This window comes from Salmo trutta, unplaced genomic scaffold, assembly GCF_901001165.1.
Source record: "Salmo trutta unplaced genomic scaffold, fSalTru1.1, whole genome shotgun sequence".
NCBI lineage: Eukaryota > Metazoa > Chordata > Actinopteri > Salmoniformes > Salmonidae > Salmo > Salmo trutta.
The window spans coordinates 3,268,623-3,295,739 of record NW_021822992.1 but is presented as its reverse complement, the minus strand read 5'-3'; the positions used below and the strand labels follow the sequence as shown (position 1 = coordinate 3,295,739).

General features: G+C 48.9%; 2 protein-coding genes across 2 annotated transcripts; one reads left to right on the top strand and one right to left on the bottom strand.

The window, feature by feature from the left end:
* The first annotated feature begins 17,878 nt into the window (after nucleotides 1-17,878).
* LOC115187908 (uncharacterized) lies at nucleotides 17,879-20,319 on the top strand. The gene is made up of 5 exons (XM_029746965.1): nucleotides 17,879-17,890; nucleotides 19,136-19,285; nucleotides 19,320-19,409; nucleotides 19,444-19,547; nucleotides 19,718-20,319. Exons 1-5 carry the CDS (start codon nucleotides 17,879-17,881, stop codon nucleotides 20,253-20,255), a joined length of 894 nt encoding a protein of 297 aa, XP_029602825.1. The 3' UTR covers nucleotides 20,256-20,319.
* Nucleotides 20,320-20,372: 53 nt separating this feature from the next.
* LOC115187907 (protein SOGA3-like) lies at nucleotides 20,373-26,906 on the bottom strand (the record flags this gene model as incomplete). Its single annotated transcript, XM_029746964.1, has 8 exons — nucleotides 20,373-20,503; nucleotides 21,913-22,269; nucleotides 22,379-22,579; nucleotides 23,057-23,218; nucleotides 24,137-24,287; nucleotides 25,525-25,841; nucleotides 25,954-26,022; nucleotides 26,748-26,906. Coding segments are annotated over 8 exons (1,527 nt in total), but the record flags the coding sequence as incomplete, so codon positions are not given.
* Between the last annotated feature and the right edge of the window lie 211 nt (nucleotides 26,907-27,117).

The following is a 27,117-nucleotide window of genomic DNA, read 5'->3' as shown; positions in this document are numbered from 1 at the left end:
CTTCCCTCTCCTCTCTCTCTCTTCCCTCTCCTCTCTCTCCCCTCTCCTCTCTCTTCCCTCTCCTCTCCCTCCTCCCTCTCCTCTCTCTCTTCCCTCTCCTGTCTCCCTGTCTCCCTGTCTGTGGTCCTGTCTCCCTGTCTCCCTGTCTGTGGTCCTGTCTCCCTGTCTGTGGTCCTGTCTCCCTGTCTGTGGTCCTGTCTCCCTGTCTGTCTCCCTGTCTGTCTCCCTGTCTGTCTCCCTGTCTGTCTCCCTGTCTGTGGTCCTGTCTCCCTGTCTCCCTGTCTGTGGTCCTGTCTCCCTGTCTCCCTGTCTGTGGTCCTGTCTCCCTGTCTCCCTGTCTGTGGTCCTGTCTCCCTGTCTGTGGTCCTGTCTCCCTGTCTGTGGTCCTGTCTCCCTGTCTGTCTCCCTGTCTGTCTCCCTGTCTGTCTCCCTGTCTGTGGTCCTGTCTCCCTGTCTCCCTGTCTGTGGTCCTGTCTCCCTGTCTCCCTGTCTGTGGTCCTGTCTCCCTGTCTGTCTCCCTGTCTGTCTCCCTGTCTGTCTCCCTGTCTGTCTCCCTGTCTGTGGTCCTGTCTCCCTGTCTGTGGTCCTGTCTCCCTGTCTGTGGTCCTGTCTCCCTGTCTGTCTCTGGACTAATCTACAGAGTAGTTGTTGAAAAGGGGAGTACATTTTTTAAAATCTTTATTTAACTAGGCAAGTCTGTTAAGAACAAATTCTTATTTATAATGTCGGCCTACCGGGGAACAGTGGGTTAACTGTCTTGTTCAGGGGACAGAACGACAGAATTTTACCTTGTCAGCTCGGGGATTTGAACTTGCAACCTTTCGGTTACTAGTCCAACGCTCTAACCACTAGGCTACCCTGCCGCCCCTCCACTCTAACCACTAGGCTACCCTGCCGCCCCTCCACTCTAACCACTAGGCTACCCTGCCGCCCCTCCACTCTAACCACTAGGCTACCCTGCCGCCCCTCCACTCTAACCACTAGGCTACCCTGCCGCCCCTCCACTCTAACCACTAGGCTACCTGCCTCCCCCCTCTAACCACTAGGCTACCTGCCTCCCCCCTCTAACCACTAGGCTACCTGCCGTCCCTCCACTCTAACCACTAGGCTACCTGCCGTCCCTCCACTCTAACCACTAGGCTACTCTGCCGCCCCTCCACTCTAACCACTAGGCTACCTGCCGTCCCTCCACTCTAACCACTAGGCTACCTGCCTCCCCCCTCTAACCACTAGGCTACCTGCCTCCCCTCCACTCTAACCACTAGGCTACCTGCCGCCCCTCCACTCTAACCACTAGGCTACCCTGCCGCCCCTCCACTCTAACCACTAGGCTACCTGCCGTCCCTCCACTCTAACCACTAGGCTACACTGCCGTCCCTCCACTCTAACCACTAGGCTACCTGCCTCCCCCCTCTAACCACTAGGCTACCTGCCGTCCCTCCACTCTAACCACTAGGCTACCCTGCCTCCCCCCTCTAACCACTAGGCTACCTGCCGCCCCTCCACTCTAACCACTAGGCTACCCTGCCTCCCCCCTCTAACCACTAGGCTACCTGCCGCCCCTCCACTCTAACCACTAGGCTACCTGCCGTCCCTCCACTCTAACCACTAGGCTACCTGCCTCCCCCCTCTAACCACTAGGCTACCTGCCGTCCCTCCACTCTAACCACTAGGCTACCCTGCCGCCCCTCCACTCTAACCACTAGGCTACCTGCCGTCCCTCCACTCTAACCACTAGGCTACCTGCCGTCCCTCCACTCTAACCACTAGGCTACCTGCCGTCCCTCCACTGTAACCACCAGGCTACCTACTGTCTCTCCACTGTAACCACTAGGCTACCCTGCCATCCCTCCACTCTAACCACTACCCTGCCGCCCCTCCACTCTAACCACTAGGCTACCTGCCGTCCCTCCACTCTAACCACTAGGCTACCTGCCGTCCCTCCACTCTAACCACTAGGCTACCCTGCCGTCCCTCCACTCTAACCACTAGGCTACCTGCCCCCCCCTCTAACCACTAGGCTACCTGCCGTCCCTCCACTCTAACCACTAGGCAACCTGCCGTCCCTCCACTCTAACCACTAGGCTACCCTGCCTCCCCCCTCTAACCACTAGGCTACCTGCCGCCCCTCCACTCTAACCACTAGGCTACCTGCCGCCCCTCCACTCTAACCACTAGGCTACCTGCCGTCCCTCCACTCTAACCACTAGGCTACCTGCCTCCCCCCTCTAACCACTAAGCTACCTGCCTCCCCTCCACTCTAACCACTAGGCTACCCTGCCGCCCCTCCACTCTAACCACTAGGCTACCCTGCCGCCCCTCCACTCTAACCACTAGGCTACCCTGCCGCCCCTCCACTATAACCACTAGGCTACCCTGCCGCCCCTCCACTCTAACCACAAGGCTACCTGCCGCCCCTCCACTCTAACCACTAGGCTACCCTGCCATCCCTCCACTCTAACCACTAGGCTACCCTGCCGTCCCTCCACTCTAACCACTAGGCTACCTGCCGTCCCTCCACTCTAACCACTAGGCTACCTGCCGTCCCTCCACTGTAACCACCAGGCTACCTACCGTCTCTCCACTGTAACCACTAGGCTACCCTGCCGTCCCTCCACTCTAACCACTAGGCTACCTGCCGTCCCTCCACTCTAACCACTAGGCTACCCTGCCTCCCCCCTCTAACCACTAGGCTACCTGCCGTACCTCCACTCTAACCACTAGGCTACCCTGCCGTCCCTCCACTCTAACCACTAGGCTACCTGCCGTCCCTCCACTCTAACCACTAGGCTACCTGCCGTCCCTCCACTCTAACCACTAGGCTACCTGCCGTCCCTCCACTCTAACCACCAGGCTACCCTGCCTCCCCCCTCTAACCACTAGGCTACCTGCCGCCCCTCCACTCTAACCACTAGGCTACCTGCCGTCCCTCCACTCTAACCACTAGGCTACCTGCCGTCCCTCCACTCTAACCACTAGGCTACCTGCCGTCCCTCCACTCTAACCACTAGGCTACCTGCCGTCCCTCCAGTCTAACCACTAGGCTACCCTGCCGCCCCTCCACTCTAACCACTAGGCTACCCTGCCGCCCCTCCACTCTAACCACTAGGCTACCTGCCATCCCTCCACTCTAACCACTAGGCTACCCTGCCGCCCCTCCACTCTAACCACTAGGCTGCCCTGCCGCCCCTCCACTCTAACCACTAGGCTACCTGCCGTCCCTCCACTCTAACCACTAGGCTACCCTGCCGTCCCCCTCTAACCACTAGGCTACCTGCCGTCCCTCCACTCTAACCACTAGGCTACCCTGCCGCCCCTCCACTCTAACCACTAGGCTGCCCTGCCGCCCCTCCACTCTAACCACTAGGCTACCTGCCGTCCCTCCACTCTAACCACTAGGCTACCCTGCCGTCCCCCTCTAACCACTAGGCTACCTGCCGTCCCTCCACTCTAACCACTAGGCTACCCTGCCGCCCCTCCACTCAAACCACTAGGCTACCCTGCCACCCCTCCACTCTAACCACTAGGCTACCCTGCCGCCCCTCCACTCTAACCACTACCCTGCCACCCCTCCACTCTAACCAGTAGGCTACCTGCCACCCCTCCACTCTAACCACTAGGCTACCCTGCCGCCCCTCCACTCTAACCACTAGGCTACCCTGCCGCCCCTCCACTCTAACCACTAGGCTACCTGCCTCCCCCCTCTAACCACTAGGCTACCTGCCGCCCCTCCACTCTAACCACTAGACTACCTGCCGTCCCTCCACTCTAACCACTAGGCTACCCTGCCGCCCCTCCACTCTAACCACTAGGCTACCTGCCGCCCCTACACTCTAACCACTAGGCTACCTGCCTCCCCCCTCTAACCACTAGGCTACCTGCCTCCCCGCCACTCTAACCACTACCCTGCCGTCCCTCCACTCTAACCACTAGGCTACCCTGCCGTCCCTCCACTCTAACCACTAGTCTACCTGCCGTCCCTCCACTCTAACCACTAGGCTACCCTGCCGCCCCTCCACTCTAACCACTAGGCTACCTGCCGTCCCTCCACTCTAACCACTAGGCTACCCTGCCGCCCCTCTACTCTAACCACTAGGCTACCTGCCGCCCCTCCACTCTAACCACTAGGCTACCTGCCGTCCCTCCACTCTAACCACTAGGCTATCTGCCTCTCCCCTCTAACCACTAGGCTACCCTGCGTCCCCTCCACTCTAACCACTAGGCTACCCTGCGTCCCCTCCACTCTAACCACTACGCTACCCTGCGTCCCCTCCACTCTAACCACTAGGCTACCCTGCCGTCCCTCCACTCTAACCACTAGGCTACCTGCCGCCCCTCCACTCTAACCACTAGGCTACCCTGCCGCCCCTCCACTCTAACCACTAGGCTACCCTGCCGTCCCTCCACTCTAACCACTAGGCTACCTGCCGTCCCTCCACTCTAACCACTAGGCTACCTGCCGTCCCTCCACTCTAACCACTAGGCTACCTGCCGTCCCTCCACTCTAACCACTAGGCTACCTGCCGTCCCTCCACTCTAACCACTAGGCTACCTGCCGTCCCTCCACTCTAACCACTAGGCTACCTGCCATCCCTCCACTCTAACCACTAGGCTACCCTGCCGTCCCTCCACTCTAACCACTAGGCTACCTGCCGTCCCTCCACTCTAACCACTAGGCTACCTGCCGTCCCTCCACTCTAACCACTAGGCTACCTGCCGTCCCTCCACTCTAACCACTAGGCTACCTGCCGTCCCTCCACTCTAACCACTAGGCTACCTGCCGTCCCTCCACTCTAACCACTAGGCTACCTGCCATCCCTCCACTCTAACCACTAGGCTACCTGCCGCCCCTCCACTCTAACCACTAGGCTACCCTGCCTCCCCTCCACTCTAACCACTAGGCTACCTGCCGTCCCTCCACTCTAACCACTAGGCTACCTGCCGTCCCTCCACTCTAACCACTAGGCTACCCTGCCATCCCTCCACTCTAACCACTAGGCTACCCTGCCGTCCCTCCACTCTAACCACTACCCTGCTTAGTGTCCATACATCAGACATCTGCTGTTTAGGCCAATTCAGGAAATGTTGTATTTTGATAGTAACACATGAAGTGATCTTTAGTTGTGTTGACTGTGAGTGGTTTGGGTTAAGAAGGGCAGCGTTAAGGGAATCAGTCCTCTCTCTCTCTGTGTGGTCGATATACCCCTTAGAGAAACTATACTGGCTGTGGAGCTGGAATGAGACCAGGACAATGCTTCTCTCTGTAGTAAGGACACATAGACTTGCATCCAAAATGGCATCCTATTCCCTATATAGTGAACTACTTTTGACCGGGGCCCGTGGTGGTCCCGTAACTAAGGGCCATGAAGTTATGGAATACTGGTGGTCCGTAACTAAGGGCCATGAAGGTATAGAGTACTGGTGGTCCCGTAACTAAGGGCCATGAAGTACTGGTGGTCCCGTAACGAAGGGCCATGAAGTACTGGTGGTCCCGTAACTAAGGGCCATGAAGTACTGGTGGTCCCGTAACTAAGGGCCATGAAGTACTGGTGGGCCGTAACTAAGGGCCATGAAGTACTGGTGGTCCCGTAACGAAGGGCCATGAAGTACTGGCGGTCCCGTAACTAAGGGCCATGAAGTTATGGAGTACGACGAGAACACTGTTTCTCCTTGTCTCTCTGGTCCCTCTGGTTGTGTCCTAAATGGCACTTTATTCCCTATATAGTGCACTACTTTTGACCAGGGCCCATTTGTGCACCATATAGGAACTAGTGTCCCATTTGGGAAGCATCGTCTGTCCGTCTGAGGTCTTTGAACGCTCTGTGTAATTGCAGTGGCAGGATGACTGGAGCTGTCCAGTCTATTCCTAACCAAACAGAAACAGGAATACACAGAGAGTGCTACTGCTGTAACTCAGAGGTTAAATTGAGACGGAGGCTGATGCTCTTCTTGGCAGTGAGGACCTGTAACAACAATAGTTGACTAGAGTCTTACAGTTCCCCAGACAGGCTGGCAGACAGACAGTAAAACACAGAGGAGACAGGTTGGCAGACAGACAGTAAAACACAGACAGGCTGGCAGACAGACAGACAGTAAAAGACAGAGACAGGCTGGCAGACAGACAGACAGTAAAACACAGAGGAGACAGGCTGGCAGACAGACAGTAAAACACAGAGGAGACAGGCTGGCAGACAGACAGTAAAACACAGACAGGCTGGCAGACAGACAGACAGTAAAAGACAGAGACAGGCTGGCAGACAGACAGACAGTAAAACACAGACAGACAGACAGACAGACAGACAGACAGACAGACAGACAGACAGACAGACAGACAGAGACAGAGACAGGCTGGCAGACAGACAGCAAAAGACAGAGACAGGCTGGCAGGCAGACAGTAAAAGACAGAGACAGGCTGGCAGACAGACAGACAGTAAAAGACAGAGACAGGCTGGCAGACAGACAGACAGTAAAAGACAGAGACAGGCTGGCAGACAGAGCAGGCTGGCAGACAGACAGACAGTAAAAGACAGAGACAGGCTGGCAGACAGAGCAGGCTGGCAGACATAGAATAAACACACAATAGCAGCCATCTCCTGCTGCTTTAGGACTGGACAGTGTGTGTCCGTGTGTGTCCGTGTGTGTCCGTGTGTGTCCGTGTGTGTGTCCGTGTGTGTGTGTGTGTGTCCGTGTGTGTGTGTGTAAAGGTAACAGTGTCATCGTGGTCTCTCTCTATTAATAGGAGACTCAACCAACCAGCCAATGCTGTACAGAGTTACAATGTCACATCCATTCCTCAGGGAGCGGTGGGGCTGGAAGGACAAGTGAGATGTTTCTGCTTGACAAACATCTAAAGTATGTGGAGAAATATGCCTGCAGATATCCGGCTCGGCCCCAGGATGCTTGGTGGTAAGAGCTGGTAGCTCGGCCCCAGGATGCTTGGTGGTAAGAGCTGGTAGCTCGGCCCCAGGATGCTTGGTGGTAAGAGCTGGTAGCTCGGCCCCAGGATGCTTGGTGGTAAGACCTGGTAGCTCGGCCCCAGGATACTTGGTGGTAAGAGCTGGTAGCTCAGCCCCAGGATGCTTGGTGGTAAGACCTGGTAGCTCAGCCCCAGGATGCTTGGTGGTAAGACCTGGTAGCTCAGCCCCAGGATGCTTGGTGGTAAGACCTGGTAGCTGGGCCCCAGGATGCTTGGTGGTAAGAGCTGGTAGCTCGGCCCCAGGATGCTTGGTGGTAAGAGCTGGTAGCTCGGCCCCAGGATGCTTGGTGGTAAGACCTGGTAGCTCGGCCCCAGGATGCTTGGTGGTAAGAGCTGGTAGCTCGGCCCCAGGATGCTTGGTGGTAAGACCTGGTAGCTCGGCCCCAGGATGCTTGGTGGTAAGGCCTGGTAGCTCGGCCCCAGGATGCTTGGTGGTAAGACCTGGTAGCTCAGCCCCAGGATGCTTGGTGGTAAGAGCTGGTAGCTCGGCCCCAGGATGCTTGGTGGTAAGAGCTGGTAGCTCAGCCCCAGGATGCTTGGTGGTAATACCTGGTTGCTCGGCCCCAGGATGCTTGGTGGTAAGACCTGGTAGCTCAGCCCCAGGATGCTTGGTGGTAAGACCTGGTAGCTCAGCCCCAGGATGCTTGGTGGTAAGAGCTGGTAGCTCGGCCCCAGGATGCTTGGTGGTAAGACCTGGTAGCTCAGCCCCAGGATGCTTGGTGGTAAGACCTGGTAGCTCGGCCCCAGGATGCTTGGTGGTAAGACCTGGTAGCTCGGCCCCAGGATGCTTGGTGGTAAGGCCTGGTAGCTCGGCCCCAGGATGCTTGGTGGTAAGACCTGGTAGCTCAGCCCCAGGATGCTTGGTGGTAAGAGCTGGTAGCTCGGCCCCAGGATGCTTGGTGGTAAGAGATGGTAGCTCAGCCCCAGGATGCTTGGTGGTAATACCTGGTAGCTCGGCCCCAGGATGCTTGGTGGTAAGACCTGGTAGCTCAGCCCCAGGATGCTTGGTGGTAAGACCTGGTAGCTCAGCCCCAGGATGCTTGGTGGTAAGAGCTGGTAGCTCGGCCCCAGGATGCTTGGTGGTAAGACCTGGTAGCTCAGCCCCAGGATGCTTGGTGGTAAGACCTGGTAGCTCAGCCCCAGGATGCTTAGTGGTAAGACCTGGTAGCTCAGCCCCAGGATGCTTGGTGGTAAGACCTGGTAGCTCAGCCCCAGGATGCTTGGTGGTAAGACCTGGTAGCTCGAAGACACAGGATGCTTGGTGGTAAGACCTGGTAGCTCAGCCCCAGGATGCTTGGTGGTAAGACCTGGTAGCTCAGCCCCAGGATGCTTGGTGGTAAGAGCTGGTAGCTCAGCCACAGGATGCTTAGTGGTAAGACCTGGTAGCTCGGCCCCAGGATGCTTGGTGGTAAGAGCTGGTAGCTCGGCCCCAGGATGCTTGGTGGTAAGAGCTGGTAGCTCGGCCCCAGGATGCTTGGTGGTAAGACCTGGTAGCTCGGCCCCAGGATGCTTGGTGGTAAGACCTGGTAGCTCGGCCCCAGGATGCTTGGTGGTAAGACCTGGTAGCTCAGCCCCAGGATGCTTGGTGGTAAAACCTGGTAGCTCGAAGACACAGGATGCTTAGTGGTAAGACCTGGTAGCTCAGACTCAGGATGCATGGCACCCTATTCCCTACATGCAGTAGTGCACTACTTTTGACCAGGGCCCATAGGAAATAGGGAGCCCTTCGAGACAAACCGCAGGCTGTGTATAACTGTCTATAAACTAAACTGTGGCAGCAGGATGTGGCTGAGAGGAGAAAACAGCTTTTACAATGGAGCTAACCCCTCCCTGCACATCACCAGGCTATGCCAGACCAACATTCCATTTATTAATATAGAACACTGTGGACTCACACAGAACCATCAGAACTCTGGGGAACAACAAGTGAATTCTAGAAGCTGATGTGGTCTGACAATCATTAATATAGAACACTGTGGACTCACACAGAACCATCAGAACTCTGGGGAACAACGAGTGAATTCTAGAAGCTGATGTGGTCTGACAATCATTAATATAGAACACTGTGGACTCACACAGAACCATCAGAACTCTGGGGAACAACGAGTGAATTCTAGAAGCTGATGTGGTCTGACAATCATTAATATAGAACACTGTGGACTCACACAGAACCATCAGAACTCTGGGGAACAACAAGTGAATTCTAGAAGCTGATGTGGTCTGACAATCATTAATATAGAACACTGTGGACTCACACAGTGAATTCTAGAAGCTGGGAGTGTTTTGATCATGGAATAGTTTTAACACTGAACACAGTTCCTCTTCATAACTAGTTAGTGAACAGACTGGACTGTTTATATTCTTAGTACGAGACCAACATGGGATCCTGACAGATGACTGGGTCATACAGCACAGGGGTGTACGGTACACGCTTCACCCACAATCACTATCTCACACACGCACACACACACACACACACACACACACACACACACACACACACACACACACACACACACACACACACACACACACACACACACACACACACGTTCAGTTTCTATGCTTCAGTCATGCTTTAATTCCAGACCTATGTAAGGAGATGTGTTACTTCTGTTAATACGTGAAAGGTCTGTTTGATGAGTCCATATCAATCCCTGTTTAGATGAGTCCATATCTATCCCCCAGTTTGTATGAGTCCCTAGCTATCACCCCTGTTTAGTATGGAGTCCATATCTATCCCCCTGTTTGGATTGAGTCCATATCTATCCCCTGTTAGTATGAGTCCATATCTATCCCCTTCTTTTAGTAGAGTCCATATCTATCCCCTTTGTTCGTATGAGTCCATATCTATCCCCTGTTTAGTATGAGTCCATAATCATCCCCTGTTTAGTCTGAGTCCAATCTATCCCCTGTTTAGTTAGAGTCCATATCTATCCCCTGTTTAGTATGAGTCCATATCTATCCCCTGTTTAGTATGACCCTGTTTAGTATGAGTCCATATCTATCCCCTGTTAGTATGAGTTCCATATCTATCCCCTGTTAGTATGAGTCCATATCTATCCCCTGTTTAGTATGAGTCCATATCTATCCCCTGTTTAGTATGAGTCCATATCTATCCCCTGTTTAGTATGAGTCCATATCTATCCCCTGTTTAGTATGAGTCCATATCTATCCCCTGTTTAGTATGAGTCCATATCTATCCCCTGTTTAGTATGAGTCCATATCTATCCCCCTGTTTAGTATGAGTCCATATCTATCCCCTGTTTAGTATGAGTCCATATCTATCCCCTGTTTAGTATGAGTCCATATCTATCCCCTGTTTAGTATGAGTCCATATCTATCCCCTGTTAGGATGAGTCCATATCTATCCCCTGTTAGTATGAGTCCATATCTATCCCTGTTAGTATGAGTCCATATCTATCCCCTGTTTAGGATGAGTCCATATCTATCCCCCTGTTTAGGATGAGTCCATATCTATCCACTGTTTAGTATGAGTCCATATCTATCCCCTGTTTAGTATGAGTCCATATCTATCCCCTGTTTAGTATGAGTCCATATCTATCCCCTGTTTAGTATGAGTCCATATCTATCCCCTGTTTAGTATGAGTCCATATCTATCCCCTGTTTAGTATGAGTCCATATCTATCCCCCTGTTAGTAGATTCCATATCTATCCCATGTTTAGTATGAGTCATATCTATCCCCTGTTTAGTATGAGTCCATATCTATCCCATGTTAGTATGAGTCATATCTATCCCCTGTTTAGTATGAGTCCATATCTATCCCCTGTTAGTATGGTCCATATCTCTCCCCTGTTTAGTCTGAGCCATATCTATCCCCTGTTTAGTATGAGGTCCATATCTATCCCCTGTTTAGTATGAGTCCATATCTATCCCCTGTTTAGTATGAGTCCATATCTATCCCCTGTTTAGTATGAGTCCATATCTTACCCCTGTTTAGTATGAGTCATATCTATCCCCCTGTTGTATGAGTCCATATCTATCCCTGTTTAGTACTGAGTCCATATCTATCCCCTGTTTAGTATGAGTCCATATCTATCCCCTGTTTAGTATGAGTCCATATCTATCCCCTGTTTAGTATGAGTCCATATCTATCCCCTGTTTAGTATGAGTCCATATCTATCCCCTGTTTAGTATGAGTCCATATCTATCCCCTGTTTAGGATGAGTCCATATCTATCCCCTGTTTAGTATGAGTCCATATCTATCCCCTGTTTTAGTATGAGTCCATATCTATCCCCTGTTTAGTATGAGTCCATATCTATCCCCTGTTTAGTATGAGTCCATATCTATCCCCTGTTTAGTATGAGTCCATATCTATCCCCTGTTTAGTATGAGTCCATATCTATCCCCTGTTTATATCTTTAGTATGAGTCCATATCTATCCCCTGTTTAGTATGAGCCCATATCTATCCCCTGTTTAGTATGAGTCCATATCTATCCCCTGTTTAGTATGAGTCCATATCTATCCCCTGTTTAGTATGAGTCCATATCTATCCCCTGTTTAGTATGAGTCCTATCTATCCCCTGTTAGTATGAGTCCCTATCTATCCCTGTTTAGTATGAGTCATATCTATCCCCCTGTTTAGTATGAGTCCATATCTATCCCTGTTTAGTATGAGTCCATATCTATCCCCTGTTTAGTATGAGTCCATATCTATCCCCTGTTTAGTATGAGTCCATATCTATCCCCTGTTTAGTATGAGTCCATATCTATCCCCTGTTTAGTATGAGTCCATATCTATCCCCTGTTCTAGTATGAGTCCATATCTATCCCCTGTTTAGTATGAGTCCATATCTTCCCCTGTTTAGTATGAGTCCATATCTATCCCCTGTTTAGTATGAGTCCATATCTATCCCCTGTTTAGGATGAGTCCATATCTATCCCCTGTTTAGTATGAGTCCATATCTATCCCCTGTTTAGTATGAGTCCATATCTATCCCTTGTTTAGTATGAGTCCATATCTATCCCTTGTTTAGTATGAGTCCATATCTATCCCCTGTTTAGTATGAGTCCATATCTATCCCCTGTTTAGTATGAGTCCATATCTATCCCCTGTTTAGTATGAGTCCATATCTACGCCCTGTTTAGGATGAGGTCCATTATCTATCCCCTGTTTAGTATGAGTCCATATCTATCCCTGTTTAGTATGAGTCCATATCTATCCCCGTTTAGTATGAGTCCATATCTATCCCCTGTTTAGTATGAGTCCATATCTATCCCCTGTTTAGTATGAGTCCATATCTATCCCTGTTTAGTATGAGTCCATATCTATCCCCTGTTAGTATGAGTCCATATCTATCCCCTGTTTTAGTATGAGTCCATATCTATCCCCTGTTAGTATGAGTCCTATCTATCCCCTGTTTAGTATGAGTCCATATCTATCCCCTGTTTAGTATGAGTCCATATCTATCCCCTGTTTAGTATGAGTCCATATCTATCCCCCTGTTTAGTATGAGTCCATATCTATCCCCTGTTTAGTATGAGTCCATATCTATCCCCTGTTTAGTATGAGTCCATATCTAATCCCCTGTTAGTATGAGTCCATATCCCCTGTTTAGGATGAGTCCATATCTATCCCCTGTTTAGTATGAGTCCATATCTATCCCCTGTTTAGTATGAGTCCATATCTATCCCCTGTTTAGGATGAGTCCATATCTATCCCCTGTTTAGGATGAGTCCATATCTACCCCCTGTTTACATGAAAGCTTAGAGAAAAGCTGTGTACTTTCCCAGACTCTGGTTTTCCACACAGTCTGTCCATTGTCTTGCATGTCTGTAGGCCTCTGTCTGTCTGTCTGTTGTCTGTCTGTCTGTCTGTCTGTCTGTCTTCAGACCCTGAATCCCCTCATCCAATTGATTGGTCACACATTCACAGATCACAGATCCCACCATGTGATGCGAGCATGACTCTTCTAACCGCATCACAGGCCTCTGAAAGATGGCTGACTGTGTCCTACAGTACTGACACAGAGAGAGATGGCTGACTGTGTCCTACAGTACTGACACAGAGAGATATTATAGAGGGAGATGGCTGACTGTGTCCTACAGTACTGACACAGAGAGATATAGAGGGAGATGGCTGACTGTGTCCTACAGTAGTGACACAGAGAGAGATATAGAGAGAGATGGCTGACTGTCCTACAGTAGTGACACAGAGAGAGATAGAGAGAGAGATGGCTGACTGTGTCCTACAGTACTGACACAGAGAGATATATAGAGGGAGATGGCTGACTGTGTCCTACAGTACTGACACAGAGAGATATTATAGAGGGAGATGGCTGACTGTGTCCTACAGTAGTGACACAGAGAGATATTATAGAGGGAGATGGCTGACTGTGTCCTACAGTATTGACACAGTCAGTGTATAGTGTAGTATCATATAGTATAGTGTAGTATCATATTGTATAGTATAGCATTGTATAGTATAGTGTAGTATTGTATAGTATAGTGTAGTATCATATAGTACAGTGTAGTATCATATTGTATAGTATAGTTTAGTATAGTATAGTGTAGTATTGTATAGTATAGTGTAGTATCATATAGTATAGTGTAGTATCATATTGTATAGTATAGTATTGTATAGCATAGTGTAGTATCATATAGTATTGTGTAGTATCATATAGCATAGTATAGTGTAGTATCATATAGTATAGTGTAGTATCATATAGTACAGTGTAGTATCATATAGTATAGTGTAGTATCATATAGTATAGTGTAGTATCATATAGTATAGTGTAGTATCATATAGCATAGTATAGTGTAGTATCATATAGTATAGTGTAGTATCATATAGTATAGTGTAGTATCATATAGCATAGTATAGTGTAGTATCATATAGTATAGTGTATTATCATATAGTATAGTATCATATAGTATAGTGTAGTATCATATAGCATAGTATAGTGTAGTATCATATAGTATAGTGTAGTATCATATAGTATAGTGTATTATCATATAGTATAGTATAGTGTAGTATCATATAGTATAGTGTAGTATCATATAGCATAGTATAGTGTAGTATCATATAGTATAGTGTAGTATCATATAGTATAGTGTAGTATCATATAGTATAGTGTAGTATCATATAGTATAGTGTAGTATCATATAGTATAGTGTAGTATCATATAGTATAGTGTAGTATCATATTGTATAGTGTAGTATCATATAGTATAGTGTAGTATCATATAGTATAGTGTATTCTTACCTGTGCGATTCTGCATTTCAGCTGAGCTCTCTCCAGTTCCCAGGCACATCTGTCCTTAGTGTACTGCAGCTGTAGCTCGCTCCTCTTGGACTCCTCTCTCTTCACCTCTAGCTGCACCTCCTCCACTACAGTCTTCAGATCCAACAGAATCCTTCTGTTCTCCCCACCCTGAGAATCAATACAGCAACACAGAGTTAGCTGTTCTCCCTGAGAATCAATACAGCAACACAGAGTTAGCTGTTCTCCCTGAGAATCAATACAGCAACACAGAGTTAGCTGTTCTCCCTGAGAATCAATACAGCAACACAGAGTTAGCTGTTCTCCCTGAGAATCAATACAGCAACACAGAGTTAGCTGTTCTCCCTGAGAATCAATACAGCAACACAGCGTTAGCTGTTCTTCCCCACCCTGAGAATCAATACAGCAACACAGAGTTAGCTGTTCTCCCCTCCCTGAGAATCAATACAGCAACACAGAGTTAGCTGTTCTCCCCTCCCTGAGAATCAATACAGCAACACAGAGTTAGCTGTTCTCCCCTCCCTGAGAATCAATACAGCAACACAGAGTTAGCTGTTCTCCCCTCCCTGAGAATCAATACAGCAGAGTTAGTTGTTCTCCCCACCCTGAGAATCAATACAGCAACACAGAGTTAGCTGTTCTCCCTACCCTGAGAATCAATACAGCAACACAGAGTTAGCTGTTCTCCCTACCCTGAGAATCAATACAGCAACAGAGTTAGCTGTTCTCCCTGAGAATCAATACAGCAACACAGAGTTAGCTGTTCTCCCTGAGAATCAATACAGCAACACAGAGTTAGCTGTTCTCCCTGAGAATCAATACAGCAACACAGAGTTAGCTGTTCTCCCTGAGAATCAATACAGCAACACAGAGTTAGCTGTTCTCCCTGAGAATCAATACAGCAACACAGAGTTAGCTGTTCTCCCTGAGAATCAATACAGCAACACAGCGTTAGCTGTTCTCCCCACCCTGAGAATCAATACAGCAACACAGAGTTAGCTGTTCTCCCCTCCCTGAGAATCAATACAGCAACACAGAGTTAGCTGTTCTCCCCTCCCTGAGAATCAATATAGCAACACAGAGTTAGCTGTTCTCCCTGAGAATCAATACAGCAACACAGAGTTAGCTGTTCTCCCTACCCTGAGAATCAATACAGCAACACAGAGTTAGCTGTTCTCCCCTCCCTGAGAATCAATACAGCAACACAGAGTTAGCTGTTCTCCCCTCCCTGAGAATCAATACAGCAACACAGAGTTAGCTGTTCTCCCCTCCCTGAGAATCAATACAGCAACACAGAGTTAGCTGTTCTCCCTGAGAATCAATACAGCAACACAGCGTTAGCTGTTCTTCCCCTCCCTGAGAATCAATACAGCAACACAGAGTTAGCTGTTCTCCCCTCCCTGAGAATCAATACAGCAACACAGAGTTAGCTGTTCTCCCCTCCCTGAGAATCAATACAGCAACACAGAGTTAGCTGTTCTCCCTGAGAATCAATACAGCAACACAGAGTTAGCTGTTCTCCCTGAGAATCAATACAGCAACACAGAGTTAGCTGTTCTCCCTGAGAATCAATACAGCAACACAGAGTTAGCTGTTCTCCCCTCCCTGAGAATCAATACAGCAACACAGAGTTAGCTGTTCTCCCTGAGAATCAATACAGCAACACAGAGTTAGCTGTTCTCCCTGAGAATCAATACAGCAACACAGAGTTAGCTGTTCTCCCCTCCCTGAGAATCAATACAGCAACACAGAGTTAGCTGTTCTCCCTACCCTGAGAATCAATACAGCAACACAGAGTTAGCTGTTCTCCCTACCCTGAGAATCAATACAGCAACACAGAGTTAGCTGTTCTCCCTGAGAATCAATACAGCAACACAGAGTTAGCTGTTCTCCCTGAGAATCAATACAGCAACACAGAGTTAGCTGTTCTCCCTGAGAATCAATACAGCAACACAGAGTTAGCTGTTCTCCCTGAGAATCAATACAGCAACACAGAGTTAGCTGTTCTCCCTGAGAATCAATACAGCAACACAGAGTTAGCTGTTCTCCCTGAGAATCAATACAGCAACACAGAGTTAGCTGTTCTCCCCTCCCTGAGAATCAATACAGCAACACAGAGTTAGCTGTTCTCCCCTCCCTGAGAATCAATACAGCAACACAGAGTTAGCTGTAGCTGGTGTTCCACAATACATACATTCAGAAAACACTCAGAACAAAAACAAAATCGTAGCGCAACAAGTAGTGAACCAGAAGTATCATCTAAAACTTGTGAATAGAATATCTCCCTGTGCTGAAGTGTGAAATTATTTTCAAAATTAGGCCTACTTGTATCTCAGCAACTTGTCTTAAAAGTATCTCCTTCTGTCGTATCCATTCTTCCTTGTCCTGTCCGTGGCGTTTCTTTAAGTGCTGAAACTTGTGTTTCAGACGGGAGTGACGAGTCCCCGGTTCTTGCGTCCGATCCACTGACGTTCCAACCGTTCCAGAATGAGACCGTTCGGTGAACAGAGTGACTGTTGGCGGGGAGGAGAACGTCCTGAACGGGCTGCGACTCTTCTTCCCTCTGCCCCTCTCTCTTTCTGTTTCCAACCGGGAGCAGGGAACGAATTGCCAGTCCTGCGCTGGCACGTACCCACCGCCGCCGCCTCCTCCTCCTCCACTACCCAAATCTGACCCATTTCCGAACGCAGCATTCCACATTTCTCAACGCGCAGTGACAAACAAACACAAACTGTTGACAGCCTTTCGGTTGACCGGGGGGGGCTTTCGGTTGTAGTTGCAGCAGCAGCATAATTATCCGAAACCGGAGATTTCCCCGGACGTGTCCGTTTCTCTCAACGCTGAACCGGGAGCAGTTCGAGGCCATGCAAAGATGTGCGTATTAGTCCCTTCCATGTCACCGCGCCGTTGCCAAGGTCAACAGTCGGTCATTATGCGGCGGAACTCTACTGATGCTATCTGGTTTTATTTATTATCCAAACTTATTTAGGCTAGTCATTATTCCTACGGTAAAATACTACGGTTACCGGCCAGGCTCCTGCCCTGTGCAGCGCGCTGTGTGGGTGACGAACACCCAGTAGGTTGTTGATACGGGGACAGGACGGGTACCCAATAATACACCTAGTCCACTGATGTAAGAGCTGGGGGACTATTTTTACACCCTGTAACCATGTATATCATTTTACTCAATAACCCCACCGGGTAACGTAGACTACTAAGTAACGGAGCCGGGAGTAGGTCGCGCGGAACCCTCCCCCCGGTTGAATAAATATGAATTAAATCACGTCTGTTTACTACCGGGACGATTATTGTCGCGGGGCTCTGACTGCGGAATGTGGATCAAGTGGTAGACTAGACTATTCAAAGGGTTGTGACCGTGACCGTGGTGATACATGTGTTCAGCTCGTTGGTTATAGTCTAATGGTTGTTTATTGGCTTCACACGCAAAATCAGAAGCGAAATGTTGCACAGCCTGTCAATATACACACACACACACACACACACACACACACTGGATCCACGTTTCTGTATTCGCAGTTAGTCTGCATCCTATTTTGATATAAGGCTGTGCTCCGTTATTTCACAAAAACCCTTTCATTGCCTTCAAATCTCTGAATAGATTCGGGACAAGTGAAAACATCTTACCTGTTATGCAATGCCCAGCTGTGTAATATCATAAAGGTCTCCAAAAACACCAAAATAAGCTTTCAAAAAAAAAACCTGGTCTTTCTGGTCAGTTGTTAATGAAAATCAGAGTGGTCCCTAAATCCAACGGAAATAACCGTCTTGGTCTGACTTGTCTTTATTTTTCCCTGATGCTTTTTCATTGGACAACTCGACCAGACGAGCCACGAAAAAAGCCCCCGCGTACTTCTCCCTCACAGCTGGTCTCAATACCGTTTATGACGTCACATCCCCACCGCCGGATGAGAATCGCCGTGTGTTCCGGTCTCAGTGGCCAATAGAATTTACGGAATATTAACAAGACCACGTCCAACACAAATCAAAATCAAATGTTATTGGTCATGTGCACATGTTTTACAGATGTTCTCGCAGGTGTAGTGAAACGCGTATGTTTTCTAGGTCCCAACAGTGCATTATTACAACAGTAATACCTAACAAAAACACAACAATACACCCCCCAAAAAATATCAGAACGAGCAATGGCATGTATGTATATGATGGTGTGTATATACACATTATGACAATATACAAATAGAAAAGGAGTGTACAGCAGTAGTTATATAGGATGAGCCTTGACCAGACAGAATACAGTATGTAACAGTATAGCTTCCGTCCCTCTCTTCGCCGCCAACCTGGGCTCGAACCAGGGACCCTCTGCGCACATCAACAACTGACACCCCACCGAAGCATCGTTACCCATCACGCCACAAAAAGCCGCGGCCCTTGCAACGCAAGGGGAACAACTACTTCAAGGTCTCAGAGCGAGTGACGTCACCCGATTGAAACGCTACTAGCGCGCGCGCCACCGCTAACTAGCTAGCCATTTCACATCGGTTACATATATATAAGTGACCAGTGTTCAATGACTATGTACATAGAGCAGCTGTTAAGTATTTTTCATTTAGTTTATGTAGCACATATTTCTTACTGTTTTAAAACTCTGTGTTGTTGGTTAAGGGCTCGTAAGTAAACATTTCACAGTACTCCAGGTGAACGCTCTGTTGAGGGATTATGTGTCCATAACACTGCTATACTGAACATGCACGGGCACTACACATAGGTAGGTACTGTGTAGGTTTACAGACTGGGCCTCCTATACACCCACAGCAAACTGCTGTTCCTTCCTGCCTTTTGCATCAGAGTTCTGGGGGACCTCTAAAATAAGGTTAGATAAGGGACCATTTACTGTTAACCTTGTCTACTCACCTAATAATATACGGTGTCTCAGTCCCAGAGGTGTGTGGTCTCAGTCCCAGAGGTGTGTGGTCTCAGTCCCAGAGGTGTGTGGTCTCCTCCAGTGTCTCAGTCCCAGAGGTGTGTGGTCTCAGTCCCAGAGGTGTGGTCTCAGTCCCAGAGGTGTGTGGTCTCAGTCCCAGAGGTGTGTGGTCTCCTCCAGGGTCTCAGTCCCAGAGGTGTGTGGTCTCCTCCAGGGTCTCAGTCCCAGAGGTGTGTGGTCTCAGTCCCAGAGGTGTGTGGTCTCCTCCAGTGTCTCAGCCCCAGAGGTGTGTTGTCTCCTCCAGTGTCTCAGTCCCAGAGGTGTGTGGTCTCAGTCCCAGAGGTGTGTGGTCTCAGTCCCAGAGGTGTGTGGTCTCCTCCAGTGTCTCAGTCCCAGAGGTGTGTGGTCTCAGTCCCAGAGGTGTGTGGTCTCCTCCAGTGTCTCGGCCCCAGAGGTGTGTTGTCTCCTCCAGTGTCTCAGTCCCAGAGGTGTGTGGTCTCAGTCCCAGAGGTGTGTGGTCTCAGTCCCAGAGGTGTGTGGTCTCAGTCCCAGAGGTGTGTGGTCTCAGTCCCAGAGGTGTGTGGTCTCCTCCAGGGTCTCAGTCCCAGAGGTGTGTGGTCTCAGTCCCAGAGGTGTGTGGTCTCAGTCCCAGAGGTGTGTGGTCTCCTCCAGGGTCTCAGTCCCAGAGGTGTGTGGTCTCAGTCCCAGAGGTGTGTGGTCTCAGTCCCAGAGGTGTGTGGTCTCATCCAGTGTCTCAGCCCCAGAGGTGTGTGGTCTCAGCCCCAGAGGTGTGTGGTCTCCTCCAGTGTCTCAGTCCCAGAGGTGTGTGGTCTCCTCCAGTGTCTCAGCCCCAGAGGTGTGTGGTCTCAGTCCCAGAGGTGTGTGGTCTCAGTCCCAGAGGTGTGTGGTCTCCTCCAGTGTCTCAGTCCCAGAGGTGTGTGGTCTCCTCCAGTGTCTCAGCCCCAGAGGTGTGTGGTTTCAGTCCCAGAGGTGTGTGGTCTCAGTCCCAGAGGTGTGTGGTCTCAGTCCCAGAGGTGTGTGGTCTCCTCCAGGGTCTCAGTCCCAGAGGTGTGTGGTCTCAGTCCCAGAGGTGTGTGGTCTCCTCCAGTGTGTGTTGAAAGCTTGTAAATAGTAACTGCTGAAACGGGGAATAGTGTCCCGTATGACGTGTGACCTTAGATGGGAATGTTCCAAAATAAAAAAATATAAAACCAAATAAAAAATATGACTAAACAAAAAAAGATGTGTCTATGCGAAGTGAGACGGACGTTACAGGACGAAGAAGAGAGTGAAGAGGAAGACGAGTTTGAAGATGGTGGTATAGGAGAGTGAAGAGAACAGGACGAGGATGAGGATGAGCAGGATGATGGGTTGGAACATCTAGATGGGTTAATAGGACAGAGAAGGAGGTCAGGAAAACAGAATGGTAGAAAGACAGGAAGAGAGAACAGATTAAAAGCAGGTTAAACAATACTGACATTCAGACCAAATAGAGGCCTGTCCTACAGTAGATGTAATACTGACATTCAGACCAAATAGAGGCCCGTCCTACAGTAGATGTAATACTGACATTCAGACCAAATAGAGGCCTGTCCTACAGTAGATGTAATACTGACATTCAGACCAAATTCTGTCCTACAGTAGATGTAATACTGACATTCAGACCAAATAGAGACCTGTCCTACAGTAGATGTAATCCTGACATTCAGACCAAATAGAGGCCTGTCCTACAGTAGATGTAATACTGACATTCAGACTAAATAGAGGCCCGTCCTACAGTAGATGTAATACTGACATTCAGACCAAATAGAGGCCTGTCCTACAGTAGATGTAATACTGACATTCAGACCAAAATAGAGACCTGTCCTACAGTAGATGTAATACTGACATTCAGACCAAATAGAGGCCTGTCCTACAGTAGATGTAATACTGACAATCAGACCAAATAGAGGCCTGTCCTACAGTAGATGTAATACTGACATTCAGACCAAATAGAGGCCTGTCCTACAGTAGATGTAATACTGACATTCAGACCAAAATAGAGACCTGTCCTACAGTAGATGTAATACTGACATTCAGACCAAATAGAGGCCTGTCCTACAGTAGATGTAATACTGACAATCAGACCAAATAGAGGCCTGTCCTACAGTAGATGTAATACTGACATTCAGACCAAATAGAGGCCTGTCCTACAGTAGATGTAATACTGACATTCAGACCAAATAGAGGCCTGTCCTACAGTAGATGTAATACTGACAATCAGACCAAATAGAGGCCTGTCCTACAGTAGATGTAATACTGACAATCAGACCAAATAGAGGCCTGTCCTACAGTAGATGTAATACTGACATTCAGACCAAATAGAGGCCTGTCCTACAGTAGATGTAATACTGACATTCAGACCAAAATAGAGACCTGTCCTACAGTAGATGTAATACTGACATTCAGACCAAATAGAGGCCTGTCCTACAGTAGATGTAATACTGACAATCAGACCAAATAGAGGCCTGTCCTACAGTAGATGTAATACTGACATTCAGACCAAATAGAGGCCTGTCCTACAGTAGATGTAATACTGACATTCAGACCAAATAGAGGCCTGTCCTACAGTAGATGTAATACTGACATGTCTACAATGCATTAATGTAATGGGTGTGTGTAAGTGTCTGCCGGGGTTTCCGTTAGGAAATGTGGTGACGGACATTTTAATTTACCGGACATTTAAGGGGGGGGGGGGGGCAAAAGGCCAACGGAAACCCCTAGTGTGTGTCTAACTCTGTTCAACTTACAGACAGTGGTTCCTCTTCCTCTTTGTCCTCTGGCTTGGGGACATCCAGTCTGTCTATAAATACCTGCAGCTCCTTCCTAAAGGCTTTCATCTGAGCGGTGATCCTGTACAACAACTCATGTTCTCTGACGGTGCTCCCTTCCTCCTCGTAAAGCTCCCCGTTGGAGACCATGTAGACCCGGGCCTCAGCCATGATGGTACCGGTGTCCGCTATCAGCCTGTCGACGGTCCGACCCAGCCGCTCTGCTTCTATACGGATGTCTACCATCTGCTGCCGGTCCTTCAGGCTGCGGGGGAGAAAACGGCTCTCGGGGGTGTAGAGAGAGCGCGTGGGGGTCAGGCACCGGATGTTACGCACCTGGATTGGTAGGGAGACGGGATAACTTTAGGATTAGCTTCAGCTTGTCAGCTTCACTGTATTTAATACACAAAGCCATTATTGGGTTTACTGTTTGTACGCGTATCACCTCGTCCGAGTCGCTCTCCCCTCCGATGGGGCCTTCTCGTTTACGGTGGGGTGGGAAGCGCGATGAGGTGGAGGCGTCATCTCCTCCGTCACTCTCTGCGTCACTTTCCCGGGGGCTGGCCCTGATGCCCAGGTGTGATGCCAGGTCGTAACGCTGCATGTTAGACAGCAGGACACGGTTCTCATACTGCATCTGCATCACCTGTAGAGGTAAGGAGACAGGATAGCATTATGTTAGCGTCAGAGACAGGATAGCATTATGTTAGCGTCAGAGACGGGATAGCATTATGTTAGCGTCAGAGACAGGATAGCATTATGTTAGCGTTAGAGACAGGATAGCATTATGTTAGCGTCAGAGACAGGATAGCATTATGTTAGCGTCAGAGACAGGATAGCATTATGTTAGCGTCAGAGATGGATAGCATTATGTGAGCGTCAGAGATGGATAGCATTATGTTAGCTTCAACTGTCAGCTTCATTTCAATTCAATGAATTCAGGAAGTAAACTGAAATTCCACTTCCAATGTGTTCTTATAGAGAAGCATGGAGGGAAACTGGAATTGGAATTCCAGGTAACTTCCTGAATTGAAGGAATTAAAATGGAAGTGACCTCAACCTTGCACAGAAAAAAAAAATACACAGAGCATTGTGGGTAGTGTAGTCCATCATGCTGCCTCACCTTGCCACTCAGCTCGTTGATCTGCAGCCTGGCAGCCTTTAGCTCCTCCTGCAGGACCTCCACCTTGGCCCGGTCTGCAGCCGCTCCGGCACCACCTCCTCCACCACCAGCGCCGTGCCTGGAGCCCTCCTTGTACTTCAGCTTGTTCAGCTCTCCCGTCACCTAAAATAACGATTTAGTGGGGGATTGAAACAGGATGTACTTTAGTAAAACTACCTTAAAGCTTAAATCACTGATTGTATATGGTTCTGGATTAAGAACGTCTGTTAAATCTGTGGTTCTCAACCTGGGGTACGTGTCCTGTGTCCTTCCCCCAGGAGATACATGTTAAACCTTATGAGACCAGGTGTCCTTCCCCCAGGAGATACATGTTAAACCTTATGAGGCCAGGTGTCCTTCCCCCAGGAGATACATGTTAAACCTTATGAGGCCAGGTGTCCTTCCTCCAGGAGATACATGTTAAACCTTATGAGGCCAGGTGTCCTTCCCCCAGGAGATACATGTTAAACCTTATGAGACCAGGTGTCCTTCCCCCAGGAGATACATGGTAAACCTTATGAGACCAGGTGTCCTTCCCCCAGGAGATACATGTTAAACCTTATGAGGCCAGGTGTCCTTCCCCCAGGAGGTACATGGTAAACCTTATGAGGCCAGGTGTCCTTCCCCCAGGAGATACATGTTAAACCTTATGAGGCCAGGTGTCCTTCCCCCAGGAGGTACATGTTAAACCTTATGAGGCCAGGTGTCCTTCCCCCAGTAAACCTTATGAGGCCAGGTGTCCTTCCCCCAGGAGGTACATGGTAAACCTTATGATCCGTTGCTACGAGGGGGTGTTGAGATCAGTAACGATAAATACTCTACTATATGACTCACACGTAGAATGTAAACAACTGCTTTCCAAATGGCACCCTATTTCCTATATAGCACACTAGTTTCAACCAGAGCCCTTTGCTCCCTGGTCTAAAGTAGTGCACTATATAGGGAATAGGGTGCCATTTTGGGACTAACACTGTTGTTCTCCTCTACATCCTGCAGTAGTAGTGCACTATATAGGGAATAGGGTGCCATTTGGGACGCCACCTTGTTGTTGTCCTCCTCTGCGTCCTGCAGGTTCCTCCTGAGCAGCTCTGCCTCGTCCTCCACCAGCTGTAGCTGCTGTCTCAGCTCCCTGAGTTCCTCTCCCTGCTCCCTGCTGCAGCCCTGCTCAGCCGAGCCTCCAGCCACCTCATCCCTGGTAACGCATCAATCAGCACGTCGATCAATACATCCATCAATCAATACATCAATCAATACATCCATCAATCAATACATCAATCAGCACATCGATCAATACATCCATCAATCAATACATCAATCAATCAATACATCAATCAACACATCCATCAATCAATACATCATCAATCAATACATCAATCAGCACGTCGATCAATACATCCATCAATCAATACATCAATCAATCAATACATCAATCAACACATCCATCAATCAATACATCAATCAATACATCCATCAATCAATACATCAATCAATACATCCATCAATCAATACATCAATCAATCAATACATCAATCAACACATCCATCAATCAATACATCAATCAATACATCCATCAATCAACACATCCATCAATCAATACATCAATCAACGCATCAATCAATCAACACATCCATCAATCAATACATCAATCAATGTATCAATCAACACATCAATCAATGCATCAATCAATCAATGCATCAATCAATGCATCAATCAATGCATCAATCCATGCATCAATCAATGCATCAATCAATCAATACAGCAATCAACACAGCAATCAACACAGCAATCAATCAACACATCAATCAATCAATGCATCAATCAATCAACACATCAATCAATCAATACATCAATCAATGCATCAATCAACACATCAATCAATGCATCAATCAATCAATGCATCAATCAATGCATCAATCCATGCATCAATCAATGCATCAATCAATCAATACAGCAATCAACACAGCAATCAACACAGCAATCAATTAACACATAAATCAATCAATGCATCAATCAATCAACACATCAATCAATCAATACATCAATCAATACATCAATCAATATATCAACCAATCAATACATCAATCAATATATCAACCAATCAATACATCAATCAATCAAATGTATCTTGTTTATTTACAAAGACATATGGAGATCTGAGAGGATTTGATTGGTATAAGCAATATGGGGAAACTTTTATCAAGCCTATCAGAGAGCAGGGTGGAGCTACTACCATATTGCTGACACCTGTCAAATCCTCTCAGATCTCCACAAGTGCATCAAGTCTATAGGGTTTAGGGCGTAGGGTTTAGGGGTCCGTTGGGTCTACCGGTCTCTCCTCTCCTCCAGTTCAGGCCTCAGTCCTCTATTCTCCACCTCCCTCCCTCCCTCCCTCCCTCCCTCCCTCCCTCCCTCCCTCCCTCCCTCCCTACCTGTCTCTCATGTCCTCCAGTTCAGCCTTCAGTCCTCTATTCTCCACCTCCAGCTCTACGATCTTCCTTCCCAGAATGTTGGCTTCCTCCTCCACCAGCCTCAGTCTCAGTTTCAGCTCTGACTCCCGGGTGGTAGCTGGTCCACCAGCCTCTCCCTTGGGCCCAGGGCTGTCCACATCCCCGTAGAAAGAGCGATACTTCTGCAGCTCGTGTTCCAGCCGGTCCTTCTCCTTGTCAATTTTAGCCATCTTCTTCCTCATTAAAATGGCTTCCTCCTTGATGAAGGCTAGCTGACATTTCAGATCTTCGTTGTCCTCCTGAAGGAGAGAAGAATAATATATATATATATATGTTTTGGTCTCTTCTCTCTCGTCATTATAGTTTGACGAATAACAATGATGTTAAACATTGTTGAAAATAGCGCCGTACCTCTACTGGAGTCTGTGGAATCCTCTTCTCTTTCTGAACGTCTCTGCCTCCTCTCCTCTTCAGTGACAGCTGCAGAGAATGAAGATGGAATCATCAGCCCACCTGTTAACTGTTGTACATGACTGGTGGAATCTGTCGTGGACAGTACCATGTTCTTTACAGACAGGCTGTTAATTAATCATTAAAAACAATGACTCTCGGAAACTTTCTTAACTAACAAGCTTGTGATGAGTAACCAGACCCTGTGTTAAACTCCCTGAGCTAACGTCTCGGATTTAGCTCGGCAGGCTTAACACAGTGTTGTGGCACACAGGAGACCTGGGTTTGAATCCAGCTGGTCACGTGACACTGCGGAACCTTGCCCTCCCTGACAGCAGGTGTCCTCATTACCTCCTTCTCCGGCTGGTTGTGCAGGGCCTGCTCGGTCACCTCCACCTAACCGTAACCCACCACCCAAACCCTCCCCTGTCTACCCCTGTCCCCCCCCCACCTCACCCCTTCCCTCCCCCTCATCACCTCCTTGGCCTTCTCCAGCTGGTTTTGCAGGGCCTGTTTGGTCACCTCCACCTAACCCTAACCCTATCCCACCACCCAAACCCTCCCCTGTCTACCCCTAACCCTCCCTGTCCCCCCCCACCTCACCCCTTCCCTCCCCCTCATCACCTCCTTGGCCTTCTCCAGCTGGTTGTGCAGAGCCTGCTCGGTCACCTCCACCTAACCCTAACCCACCACCCAAACCCTCCCCTGTCTACCCCTGTCCCCACCTCACCTCACCCCTTCCCCCCCCTCATCACCTCCTTGGCCTTCTCCAGCTGGTTGTGCAGGGCCTGTTTGGTCACCTCCACCTCTATCAGCTTTTGCCTCAGCTTCTCGTTCTCCTCCTCTGTCTTCGTCCTTTTCTCCTCCACATTCTCCAACTCATGGTGCAGACGCACTGAGACATCCTTCGCTACCTAGAGAGGGGGGGCGGGGGGCAGAGAGACAGGGAGGGAGAGGGAGAGAGACAGGGAGGGAGAGGGAGAGAGAGGAGAGAGACAGGGAGGAGGAAGGGAGAGAGACAGGGAGGGGGAGGAGGAGACAGGGAGGGAGAGGGAGAGAGAGGGAGAGAGACAGGGAGGGAGAGGAGAGATACAGGGGGGGAGAGGAGAGATACAGGGAGGAGAG